The 13,014-nt window shown below is 45.3% G+C and overlaps 2 protein-coding genes across 11 annotated transcripts in view; one reads left to right on the top strand and one right to left on the bottom strand.

Moving 5' to 3' along the window:
• The first annotated feature begins 134 nt into the window (after positions 1-134).
• PDHB (pyruvate dehydrogenase E1 subunit beta) lies at positions 135-5,028 on the top strand. Its single transcript, XM_064432867.1, has 9 exons — positions 135-361; positions 495-602; positions 674-736; positions 818-853; positions 966-1,251; positions 1,981-2,091; positions 2,735-2,826; positions 3,099-3,240; positions 3,547-5,028. Exons 1-9 carry the CDS (start codon positions 188-190, stop codon positions 3,690-3,692), a joined length of 1,158 nt encoding a protein of 385 aa, XP_064288937.1. The 5' UTR covers positions 135-187; the 3' UTR covers positions 3,693-5,028.
• The window catches only part of PXK (PX domain containing serine/threonine kinase like), a 32,794-nt gene continuing 24,612 nt past the window's right edge, over positions 4,833-13,014 (bottom strand). Inside the window, exons 17-20 of one of the 10 annotated variants that reach the window (XR_010368637.1) lie at positions 12,405-12,467; positions 9,164-9,198; positions 8,813-8,894; positions 5,815-5,863 (exon numbers count right to left, since the gene is read on the bottom strand). Coding sequence is in view for 4 of the 10 variants with exons in the window: in XM_064432862.1 (XP_064288932.1) it covers positions 5,682-5,863; positions 12,405-12,467 (245 nt within the window). In the remaining 6 variants the exon portion in view is untranslated. Of the gene's footprint in view, positions 5,864-8,812; positions 12,468-13,014 lie in introns of all 10 variants that reach the window. The other 9 variants (XR_010368639.1, XM_064432864.1, XM_064432865.1 and 6 more) reach the window with 9 other exon arrangements.

Raw genomic sequence — 13,014 nt, 5'->3', positions numbered from 1 at the left:
CGGCGGGGGCGGCGGGCGGGGCCTCCGGGCGCGCGCCACGCGCGGCCCCGCGGGGGCCCCCGCACGGCCCCGCTGCCGGAAGTGGCGCAAGAAAGCCGCGCGCCTCCCGCCGCCGCCCGCGCGCGCTCTCGCGAGAGGCGGGGGGAGGGCGGGGCCGGGCGCTCCAGGGCGAGAGGACACGGGCAAGATGGCGGCGGCCCTGCGGCAGCTGGCGCTGGGCGCGCGCCTGGCCCCGCGCGCCGCCCGCACCCGCACCGGCACCGGCACCGGCACCGGCACCGGCACCGGCACCCCGCAACAGCCGCTCCCGCCGCTCCCGCCGCGCCGGGGCCTGCGCCTCTCCGCGCCCGCCGCCATACAGGTACCGGCAGGGCTGCCCCCGAGAGCGCCTCGCGCCCCTCGCAAGGGTCCGGCCCCGGGCCGGGCTGAGGGGCCGCTCCCCGCTCCGCTCCCCGCTCCGCTCCCCGCTCAGCCCGGCCGGCGCTGTCCCGCAGGTGACGGTGCGGGACGCGCTGAACCAGGCGCTGGATGAGGAGCTGGAGCGGGACGAGCGCGTGTTCCTGCTGGGCGAGGAGGTGGCGCAGTACGACGGCGCCTACAAGGTACGTGGGAGACGCTGGCGGCCCGGGAGAGCGCCCGGGGCGGGCCCTGACGCCTTTCTGCCGCCCTGCAGATCTCCAGGGGCCTCTGGAAGAAGTACGGGGACAAGAGGGTGATCGACACCCCGATATCCGAGGTGAGGCTGCCCTCTCTCCTCCCCCGGTGATCCCCCATCAGCTGCTCCCTGCTCCTTATCCCTTGGTTTCCTCTCTTTCAGATGGGCTTTGCAGGAATCGCGGTCGGTGCTGCTATGGTTTGTACATTTGCATTCCTCTACTTCTGGTTTTTAAAATGAAGCTGGTTTTATGTCAAAAAAAAACCAAAAAAAAAAACCCCGCATGTCGCGTTTTTACGTCATTTAACAGGCAGGGCTGAGGCCGGTGTGCGAGTTCATGACGTTCAACTTCAGCATGCAAGCGATCGATCAGGTGATCAACTCGGCGGCCAAGACGTGCTACATGTCCGCCGGCTCCATCGCCGTGCCCATCGTGTTCCGCGGCCCCAACGGCGCCGCGGCGGGCGTGGCCGCGCAGCACTCGCAGTGCTTCGCCGCCTGGTACGGGCACTGCCCCGGCCTCAAGGTCGTCAGCCCCTGGAGCTCGGAGGATGCCAAGGGGCTGCTGAAAGCATCCATCCGGGATGACAACCCAGGTGAGCACCAGCAGCTCCTAGCTGTGGCACTCAGTCCTAAGGAATGTCTGGTTTTCCCCACAAAAACAAGCATTGGTTGAACCCTAAAGCACTCTAGGTTGACTTACTGCAGTTGTATAAAAGGACACAGAGGGATTCTTGGTTTCTCTGACAGGCCCCTGCACTGATTCTGTGCTGCTGCCACGTGCAGTTTTAGTGCTAGCTTGGTATCAACCAGGAAACCTGGAAGCATTTATAAATGCATCATAAAAGGGTTAAAAAGGGTGAAGATGAGTTAGAAGAACTATTATATTCCTGCATATATAGTGCCTATGTAACTCAGTTTTACAGATCATGAATTCAAATGATAAATTTAGAATGTCCTTATTCAAGAGCAGGGCAACCTTTGACTTTATTTTTTCACAAACAGTAATTAAAAGTATGAGACTTTTATAAAACTAGTGATTGTACTGTCATGTAAAATAAAATTTTTATTTTACATGACATATATTTATTTTACATTAAAGTAAAATAGCTCACCTCATTTCAGAGAAGTTGTAGAAGTTTTTAAAATAATTCATTACTGAATAAAGATTTTTATTTACTTTTTTTTTCATTCCTTCTGCAAACATAGTCCTCACTCCCTTGTTGCCTGGGTGGGTTTACTGTCCTGAGCTGCAGGACTGTTGGTGCTCAGTGCAGGCCTGTGCCTGCAGGAGTGCACACTAATCCCGTCATGTTTCCTTCTAGTTGTGATGCTGGAAAGTGAACTGCTCTATAGTGTTCCCTTTGAAATGTCTGAACAGGCACAGTCAAAGGAATTTGTTATTCCCATTGGGAAAGCTAAAATAGAAAAGCCAGGTAAGCTGAGAATGCATTTCTGTCCTTATTAATTGACGTGCTTGGAGACTTTTCTTAATCTCTCATCTATTCAGGGTGCTGCTATCACAGGGCACACAGAAGTATTTCAAATGTTAAGTGTTCAGATGTTCTTTTATCCAGTAGTGTGGTTTCATGTTCTGCTGCCCTTACAAGGAGATATTACCTGATTGTCCATACCTCAGTTTAAACTATGCCCTTCTAAAGGACTCCATAAAGGATTTGTTTTGTAGTACAGCTTGGGTAGGTGATGGCTGAAACAGTTTTGTCCTCACCTAAGTATGTGATTTTGGTCAAAAATGCAAAACGAGATCACTGTAGTGTTTCAGCCCACTTGTTCATAATTTACCTCTGAATTATATGAACATTTGAATAGGATAATCTGAAAACTACATTAAATACCTCTTCAGTTCCCTGAGTTCAAGGACAAAATTTGTGTCTTAACATGGTCCTTCCTCTCTTCATACTATGACAAATTCAGATAAATTTTGGGCTCATTATTTCAAACAAACCTAAGAACCTTAAATTTGCAAGTGAATCCTAATGCTACTTTGAAAGGAGCCTGAGGTCTAGAAAAAAGCTTTAAATCCCAAGAGGTTTTTTCCAACACTTGTTTCTGTTCTAGGAACTCATGTTACATTAGTGGCACACTCAAGACCTGTTGGCCATTGTTTGGAGGCAGCTGCTGTACTTTCTAAAGAAGGTGTGGAGTGTGAGGTGAGTGGGGTTTGGGTTACTTTTATCTTTCCCTGAAGTGGGGGGAAAAACCAGCATCTTCTTGTTCAGGCTGTGCAAAACTTCAGACCTACAAGGGTCTTAACATTTGCAAGTGCCCTAACAGCATGTGCCGTTCACGTTCCTGAGTCAGACATTTTATCAAGTCTTGTCTTTGGAGTCAGAGCAGCTGAAAGGGCTGAGGGGCCGTGTCCCCAGGCAGGGGTGCCTGGCAGCTGAGGGCTCAGCCGGGCTCACGCTGTCCCTTGCCCCAGGTGATAAACCTGCGAACCATTCGGCCGATGGACATCGAAACGGTGGAAGCCAGCGTGGTCAAGACAAACCACCTGGTAACTGTGGAAGGAGGCTGGCCCCAGTTTGGAGTGGGAGCTGAAATCTGTGCCAGGATCATGGAAGGTACTCAGTGTCACAGCACATTGATCTCATTCCCTACTCTAAATCCTGATTTTTCTTGATGAAGCCAGGCAACAGCAGCGTTAGAGGTTAAATCAGATGAGCTGGTGCTGTCTTACCTTAGAGATTTTCACAGGGTGATGACCAAACCCCAGAGTGCATGAACACAAACAAGCCAGAGCACTGCTTTGTGGAATATTAGAGCCACAGGAACAAAAAATTGTTTAATTCAGTCAGATTCAGAAATTGGGTTACTTTTGTAAGATAAAAGCATCGTGCTTGGCAACCTGACACTGTCTTCTGTTCCAGGACCTGCCTTTAACTACCTGGATGCTCCAGCTGTGCGTGTCACCGGTGCGGATGTCCCCATGCCTTACGCAAAAATCTTAGAGGATAACAGCTTACCTCAAGTGAAGGATATAGTATTTGCAGTGAAAAAAGCTTTGAATATATAAATTGTAAATAGATGTTTTAAAATCCTGCTCTACAAGGCATTCTTTTGGTGTTGGGCACGTTGTATGCATAATTTCTGTTATATAAGCTCCATGATGTTTTGTACAGTGGGGAAAGTATAGTGACCTCCCAAAATATTTATATGGGGTTACCCCCCAAGCCACACTTCCTGTATGCAACAATGTGGTAATGCTTGTTTGTTCAACAGTACAGCCAGATTAGTGCTACTGTTTGTGGAAAAACCCTTTTCTAAATTCAGAGAGAGGGAAAAATCCTCTGTTTTTGCTTGGCTTGTAAGTTCCAGAGGAGCTGTGTTGAAGCTGCTGCAGCAGTGATTGAGTACAGAGCTGCAGAGAGCAAGAGCAGGCCTTGAATGCTGTACAGCTGCAGGAGCCTGTGGTTGCCAGGCTCGTTAAAGAGGAATGATCAGGCTGATCACTGAAGCCCAGCCTGTCTCTGCAGCTCTGAGCAGAGGCTGTGGCAGCCCAGGGCTGGGTTAAGAGATGCTGGCTGTGTCTGGTTTGAAGAGCATTCTGCACGTGCAGAAAGGCTTCTGTACAAGAGCTGAAATAAAGATCCTGAACCTTTCCACTGTGTGATGGGAAACAATACCTAATTTTTCTTTACTAGCTGCTATGTAACAGTGATTTTAAAAAAAATGCCCAGATGCTTTGCTTTTACTAGTCAAGTTTTTTGTGGTTTCTTTTTTTTTTTTTAACTCCCTACCTGGCTGACAACAGCACACTCATACTATAGTTCTTGCAGTGCAAAATGAGTTGGTTTATTCAGCTGCACTGAGCCTAAGTAGGAGGTGTGTGGACTGTGTATGAAGAGCTGGGACACACTGAGAGCAGCCTTGGAGATCACTGCACGCCAGGGAGCTCTGCCAGGCTCCCCTCAGAGCTGGTGGTACAGAGGGAAAGCTGCCTGGAGGAGCCTGTGCAGCAGGGTCTGCTCTGCCCTCAGGTAAAAGGGGGGAGAGGATCTTCTGCAAGCAGACAGAAGAGCTGGGGTCCTGTTTCTGAGAGCCAGGAGTACTGCCCAGGGTATTTCCTGTAGCAGAGGTGCTGTTCAGTTCTTGGGAGGTCTGGCTTGGAGGTTGAATCCCACCAGAACATACCCACCACATGCTGCTGAAGGAATTCCATTAACATTTTAATAAAAATGACTGAATATCACAGGTTACATGAAACTTTGTACAGACATTCTCTGCATAGTAACAAACACTGATGTACTTGAATTTAAAAAAATGGATTATCTATAATCCTTTAAAGTGCAATTTGTTTAAGGTTTTAAATCAAAAAGGATCTTTCAATAAAGTTTAAATGATAGAATTAACTTGAAGTAACTTTTCATTTAATTAAATCAACAATAACATCCCAGTGCCCTATAACCTCCCACTTCAACTGCTTCCTCATTTAAAAACACTTTCCCCTAGAGTTGCAGGTAGATGTCCATTTAAACAAGCTTCATGAGACAGCATTTTAACTCCACCAGCAAACATGGTGGGAGTAAGATTTAATTCTCCAGTTCCCTCACCTGTGCAGTACATTTAAAGGGTTGGATTATGTAAAACAAATTGTTGACTCCATGCAGCAAGAATTAAGATGAGTTACAAGTGCATGAAAAGAGTTGAAAAACCGAGCAGACTAAAACTACATTCCTGGAATTTGAAAAATGGTGTGGAATGGAGCTAGAAAAAATGCATTCATTTACCATCATCATGGTCATTCCTATTTTCAGATTTTTTTATTCAGCTATATAGGAGCTATTGTACTCCTGAAGCTGTAGCTAGAGACCACAGTTCCTGCAGCCAAGTAAAGACCAGAGTACTCATCCCAGCATGGCAGGGCAGCTCGGGCAGGGCAGTGCTGCTGCTCAGGAAAGCTGAAACCAGGTCACGGAGCTGCAGCTGCTGTGTGCCGGTGGGGCAGTTGCTGGTCAGGAGGGCGGCACAGGAGGGGGAGAGGGAATTGAATCCTGGAGGGACCTCAGCTGATCCTGGGAGCGCTGTAGTCGCACGTCTGTGTTTTCTTCAGAGTTCCTTTCTGAAAGTTCTGGATGGAGCTGAGCAGGGCTCCTCGGCTGGCGCTGAGGTCGGGCCGCTCTGTGCTCGGGGGTGGAGCTGCCGGCGGCGGCGGGGGGGGCGGCGCTGGGGGAATGGACGATGCTCCTGGGAAGGGGGAGAGAACACGGAGGGGGATTATGCTGGGGATGTCCTGCCCCCGAGGCCTGCAGCTGCGTGGCTGGGCTTGGTCAGTCCTGCACTAGTCCCGTCATCCCTTGAATGCCAGTGGAGTGTGAAGAACAGAACAGATGGAAAATGCCAAAGTGATCAAATCCCTCTATCTGCAGGTGAGTCATGTCATCTGAGATACCTCTGACATGAGGCCTGAGGGGTCTCAGGACTCAGATGCAAAACATGACTCATATGTGATCTTGCACCAAGGAAAACAGAGATTGCTGAACAGGACTTCCAGGTTCAGCTTCTCCTATTTGTCCCTAGCGAGGCAGTTTGTTCTGTGGGACATCAACAGTAACAAAGACTGGAAACAAATTTTAGTACCTGTTCTTACTTACATAACTCACTTTACATTCCAGTGAATGAAGAACCACATCACTGTAGTATCTGTGATGACAATTTTGTTTGGCCAGATTCTACTTCAATTTTAGAGTACTAACTGCAGATAGAGTTTTCTGGAAGTGTTTTACTTCCAAAGTTCTGTTTGACTTTCTCCAAATATGTTGTAACACATGGTTGTTTTGACAGACTGAATGAATCACAACACTGTCACACACACCTCCAGCCTGCCTCTCCTGTTCCCACCTTTGTACTCTGTCCCTTGCTCTCCACGCCTGCCACGTTCACTTTCTGTTTCTCATCCAACCTCAGCCTCCACATCCTGACTCCCTGGGAGCCAGAGCCCACAGTGGAACATGCAGCTGGCCCAGCAGTGAGGCCTGGGTGGAGCTGTCTCCTGGCAGTTCAGATCCAGGCAAGTGGCCTCCCTCATTTACCCCAGGCATTTACTCTCCCAAGCACCCTGATCTTGTGCAGCTCTGCTGCTGCACATTGCACCATCACTGCTATGCAAGTCAGATAATAATGAGCCATCCTGTCTCATATTCTGGAAGGAGTAGGGGCATAATGATTAATATCCTGGTGCTGCTCAGCAGTGACTTTGAACTCTATCATCTAGATCATGAATTATGCCATAGGAAGACTGAAGAGACAAATGGCATCTACTAACACTTGCTTTCAGTAGCTCTGACCTACAAAGAGGAATATACTGGCAAGTGGCAAGAACTGTGATACTGGGCAAGTAAAACAACATTAAGGCAACCAAGAGACTGTTGTTCCTGAAGTAGAACTGCTTGGTAGAGGTGAGCAAATAGCAAGTAATTATGTAACATTGTGCCACTCAGACTCAAAAGGGATTTGATGGAGGATAAGGCTCAACTACAGAAAAAAAGCAGACAAAAGTTCTCTGTGCTCTATTTGTCTCTCAATTCCTCATCAACAATTGTTTTTAGGCTAACAAGTAACAGAAAAAACAGAACTGCTTTTATTAAAACAAGCAGTTATACTAAAGACATGATTCAAAACTCCCTCATTTTCTATCTGTACCAGTCTTTGAAGAAAGACTTTTCCCATATGAGAGCAAGCTCAAAATGCGGAGTATTCACATAAAGCATCCAATTTTGCCAGTGTACATTAATATGTGCTGTGATTGTAGCACTTCCAGCTCTTCAAGACAAATTCTCATTGGCACAAAAGCCTTCTGTGAAAACAAAAGCATTGAAGTACACATTGAGCTCGTCTTCACTCTCTTCCCTTCCAGAGGAAATACTCAAGTCCTAATAGAAACATCAGAGATCAACTGAAACAATTTAACCTGCCTGTTGCATGTGAATCAACTGGTTTCTGAAGTAACCAAAACTTCACACAATGGCAGCACAAACTGAAATAAATTGCATACTGGGGCCTTCTAACTTATACAAATCTGCTTTTTACACTTGCCAAAGATGTACATAAATTTACTGTTAGAAATACCAACAAAACATTCCCAGCCTTAGAGTCCTGTTTCTCTTGTGGATGGATGCCAGGAAAGAAAAACTTGGCACTTGGCCAAAGGAAGAACAAGACCAAGAGCAGTCCAAGTGCCCATTTAGTGGCTGAAGTGGTCAGAGCAGGACCCTGCAGGACTGGTGCACCAACCTGCCTCAAACAGATCAGGGGAACTGCTGTGAAAGCACCAAGAGCAGCTAATCACAAAAGAAACTGCATCAAAGAGATGCAAGAACTGCAGAGAACAAAGACAAGATTTTTGTCTGGAATTGCAAGGTGAGGCTGAAAGAGACCATGCAAGAAGTTGTACAAGATGCAGCAGGGAATGACCACGAAAGCAGTGGCCAGGGAATACAAATACAGTGGTAACATGGTGAAAGAAGGCACAGGTTTGACACAGAGGGCAAAAAAGACACAAAATGCTTGGATCACTAAGTATTACTAGGCCAAGATTCCATGTGGTATCTTCAAATTTGGGTCTGGTTATTTTACAAGAGTAGAAAAGACAGGGAAGTAGGGGCAGAGATCACCTTTCTTCCTGGAAAATTGTTAAATTCCTCAGGACTCACTATTACTGAAATTGAGCTGCTGACAGCATCATGTAGTGAAACCCTTGGGAAACTGATAACAGAGAATTACATCCTTACACTTGAGCTCTGCTGTAAGACACAAATACATGCAGGGTTCAGAATGGCATCTGACTAGCTGTGGGCATTACATATTGAACCTGTTAATTAAGAAATCTTCAAATATCTTCAAATCCATTCACTTCAGTTACATAATCAACACCAAGCTGTCCTTCCCTTCCTGACACAAGTGGTGCAAAAGAAATCTGAGTTCACACACATGCAATCATATACATTGACATCTACAGATGAAATTCTTCTGCCCTACAGTGAAATATTTTCCTGTATTTACTAGAAAAAACATTTGAAACAAGTACTTATCTATCACTAGGCCCTTCCAATACATACATTGAAGGACGTTGCTAGCAAACACACATTGTATTCATTCATGCAGTTGTAAGAATAGAACACTCAAACAAGAACTTACCAAAGGTTTTTACAGGGACATTTTTGTTAAAAGAGTGTGTTAAAAGGAATAGGAAGTAAATCAGATGCTGTAAACTTGATGCCTGAATTGAAACAAAAACTTAATTATGAATTTAAAGTGACAGCAATTGTGCAAACAGCATTAAAAACTTGGCTGAGAATGGGATGTGAACAAAGAAAATAATTTTAGTGATAGTTTTTAAAGATGCTGTATTTCATTAAAATAATTTGTAAGAACATTCAGATTTTTTTCTTCTATTCCCTCCCAATACTAAGCAACTTCAAGATTTGCATCCAACTGTCCCATTCAGAAACAGAGCATCTTTAAAGAGATAAATCAGCATTAGCTTACTTTTCCGAAAATTCACGTTCAAAATGATGCATGCTCTATTGAAGACAGCAGAGAAAGAGAGAGGACACAAGTTAATCATCCAGTTCTCGTGTCAAAGTAAGAAAAACAGACACTGTTAGCTGAAAAGTTAGTACAGAGGTCAATACATTCTTACTCACTGACAAATATGAGGACAGCAGATTGACTATTTCATATTACATTTACAATACTTCATTCAATTCTGAAAAATGAACCACAATTTTCCATGCTCTAAGCATTATTATACTTGGTCAACAAATACAACATCCATGCTTTCAGTTGCACATGCCATAATTCAAGCTCTACAGGATTAAAGTGCATTTAGAGAGATTTAGAAAGAAATCTGCAGGAAGATTAGCCACAGAGGACAAAATCCATTCAGTTCAAGAAACACTTTCTGCTGTATTAACACCTGTATTCACACTTGGGGTCAGAGACACTCAGGAAAAGCACTTCCTAAAGCATTCCACCTGTTTTACAGGAAGGTGAGGGGCAGGAAAGATGCACCATAAGGGTGCCAATGAAACATATGTCATACTGAAGGATTCAGAGCAACTGGCACAGAAAAGGATTGTTAAGTACAACTCTTTCACTATTCCTGCAGGGAAGTCCAGAGAAGCAAGTGACACCTTCCAAATTTTTCTCTGTTGAAAGAGACCTTGCTGTATCTTACAGGCTTATTTGATTTTGAAAATATTCAGTGAAATTTTAAATGACCCATACCCCACTGTTCTGCACCCCTTCTGATCCTAGCCACTGCTCACAGCCACAGAAAAAATGAACAGATTTTCACAGCAGAAGCAAAGAATTGTGGGGGGAAAAAACAAGAACCACACCAGGAGAATGTCAGAAACACAGGATGTTACATTAGAGTCACTTGCATGATCTAACAATGCATTTCAAATACGTTATTTAGCCAAGAACCTGCAACACCACCAGCCCAAAACCTTGTCACAGTGAGAACAGCCCATGAGAACCAACATCTCCAGAGGCACCTTCCCCTCAGAGCAGGCCATGCTCTCAGCCCCACAGCTGCCATCAGACAGCAGAAGCCAACCATGGTTTTATTCCTCACTCTGTTTTCCCCCGACTCTCCCAAGCACTCTGCTGCCAGCCAAGCCTCTCAAGGCCTTTGTTCAGGGACAAAGAACCTCTCAACACGTGAGAAACTCCCTGCAGGAGGTTCCTTCCCCAGGGGCTCCTTCCCCAGGCCATGCCAGCCTGGAGCCCGTTCCCCTGTGGTCAGTGTCTCTCTCTGCACACACCACACCATGTATGAGTAGATACAGGCCAGCATGAGAGCAAAAGCTTCTCCTGAGGGCACTTTTCCTCACCAGCCTCAGTTCTGCTGTGGTATTGTATCAGCAGGATGCTTTAGGAGGCCCCAGCTCTAACACTGCCACACCAAACCAGACAGACAGACTGAAAGCCTCAATGCCTTCCTGAGATCATCTCACCACCCTGACACCCATGAGCAGTTTTGGTAAATATCCTTAGAAACTACAAGGAAATCAGAAGAGAGAAATGCAAGCTACAGATGCATCACTTGTCACAAAGTGGGACCGGTGTGTCTTTCCTCAAGGCAATAAAAGCAGACTTGCTTAGAACAGCTAAAACCACAACACTGCTGGTGGAAAAAAAAAATCTAGTTTTCTCTCAGAATTAATATCTCAAACTTCTACGAATTCTACTCACAAAAGCATTCCTGAAAATGTGACACTTGGCTTTACACCTCATAAACAGCAGCCAAGCCATCAGGTCACTACAGGGCTGATCCCCAGGAGTCATCAGGAGCACACTGGCACAAGGTGACCAACAAACACACTGTGACAATATGCTTTGAACTGAGACAAGTGTTGAGCACAAACCTGAGCTATTTTGATCCACATCTGCACATAAACCTGCATCCCATGCTTAAAACTTGGAAAAGCTTTCAACCAAGTTCCAACAAGTCCAAGTCAGAACATAACTAAACAATAGTTTTATAGGGGAAAAAATGCTTTCTAAACACCTGTCCATTTTGGAGCCACATTTCAGCTACTTCCTTATGGAAGCCCTGGCAGAACTGGCAACAAATTTTCCATATGACAGTCAGTGCAGCCAGAGAACAGCACTGTTACTGTGCAACACAGTAACAGGCATTATCTTCTTGGGCTAACTGGGAGAGTTAGTTCCTACAATACACACTTCCCATGCCCTCAACTTGAAGGAGAAATTACTAATTTGAATTTCAGCATGACTGATTTGAATTACATCACACAGACTGCAGTGTCCTTTGAAAGACTACACACAGCAAAGACAAATTTGATTGCATTGCTTTGTTAATGAGTTGTGCTGTGGAGAAAGTTCCTGGGACCAGAAATCCTATGGCAAAAGTCACCATAAAAAATGGCAATGCCATGGGCTGCTTCCCCTCTAGAAATGTATTCTGTTAACATCTTTTGTTATTAATATTGGCCAGTACTCCTCTCCCAGTCTTTCAGACTGAAGCATATCCACTACTGCTCATTATTCAGATTTGTAATTAAAATTTCAGAGCATTTCCATTGCCCACTCAAGCAGATTCTTCACCACTTCCCACACCTGTCTAAAACATTAGCAAAACTCTCTGCACAGCCACCCAGCAAACTGAAAAACAGAACTGGCCAAAAATAATACAGATACTATTTTTAACCCAAATCAATCTTGTTTCCAGATTTGTTTCTACAAACCCTACTGGGTTATCAATGGAGTGTAGCAGAACTGGGGAGATTTATGAAGCTTAAGCCACCGAATTTGTCCCACCTAAAATTCCTGAAAATAAATCACAGCAGTACAGGAATAAAAAGAACAAATAAACAAGGGATGAACAAGCAGTATTTCAGAGTCAGCAGACCATTAACACCAGAACAAATGCATACTACAACATGAGGCCCAAAAAATGCCTGGAAAGTTGCAATGTGGGTAGGCCTGGGGTAATACAGACTCCAAAGCAAGCATGTCCATCCTGGGTAAATCATATCATGTGTATCTCAGAAAGGTTATAGTTACAAAAAGGTTCTCTATGACCCTCAAAAGAGAGCACATGCCCACTCAGGCTGCCACAAGGTAACTGACATCTCAGTGTTCCATCCTTGAAAACCACCATCTCTTGATCATCCTTGGGACAACACCACCACTGAGGGGCAGAGGGGAATAAAAACAACATAAAAAAGATAAAAACTGTAATGATTCTTGAACATACCTGCTGTGGAGGGCGGAGTGGGGGATGATGGAGATGTTAAAGGGGAACTCGCCCCAGAGCCTGCTGAATAAAACAACAGTCAAGGAACCACAGCTGTGACATGGCAGCTCAACACAGACCAGACAGATTGCTGGGAGCAGGCCAACTTTATTGACTGAAATTCCAATCCTGCTTCCACATCTTGGGAAATACACCCATTCACAGCAACAGTGTCTTTACAGTACAGAGTATGAGAGAAGCCCCAAAGACATAGGAAATGCACTCAATATTTCTCAGTGGGAAACATTTCTGCTGCTTGGGCTGTTGGAGTACAGCATACAAATTCTGCTCACCTTAAGAGTTGTGCCAATGCATTGGTAGCACCCCATCTCTCCTAAGAGATGATTTTCAGCCAGTTGCTCTACTCCACAACAAGCTGCTTTTAGACACATTTCAGCCAAGAAAATCAACTCTGGTAATCTGTTCATTCCATAGTACCAACCACACCTTTTAACTCAATGAAAATTTCTCAAGGGCTCTGTTGTTTTAAAACTTGGCACTGAAGCAGCAATTTAACACATAATTTTCTCATCCATCTTAACACCTTAGTATGTAATAAAGATCACCAGAG

This window comes from Passer domesticus, chromosome 9 (assembly GCF_036417665.1).
Source record: "Passer domesticus isolate bPasDom1 chromosome 9, bPasDom1.hap1, whole genome shotgun sequence".
In the NCBI taxonomy this organism is placed as follows: Eukaryota; Metazoa; Chordata; class Aves; order Passeriformes; family Passeridae; genus Passer; species Passer domesticus.
Note: the sequence above shows the minus strand (reverse complement) of the source record. Positions and strands in the feature narration are given on the sequence as shown.

Excerpts from the sequence above, each read along its gene's own strand:
- PDHB (XM_064432867.1), top strand. The coding sequence starts at position 188 with ATGGCGGCGGCCCTGCGGCAGCTGGCGCTGGGCGCGCGCCTGGCCCCG. Across the intron at positions 737-817 it reads TCGACACCCCGATATCCGAG|ATGGGCTTTGCAGGAATCGC; the intron begins GTGAGGCTGCCC and ends CCTCTCTTTCAG. Across the intron at positions 2,092-2,734 it reads AGCTAAAATAGAAAAGCCAG|GAACTCATGTTACATTAGTG; the intron begins GTAAGCTGAGAA and ends TTTCTGTTCTAG.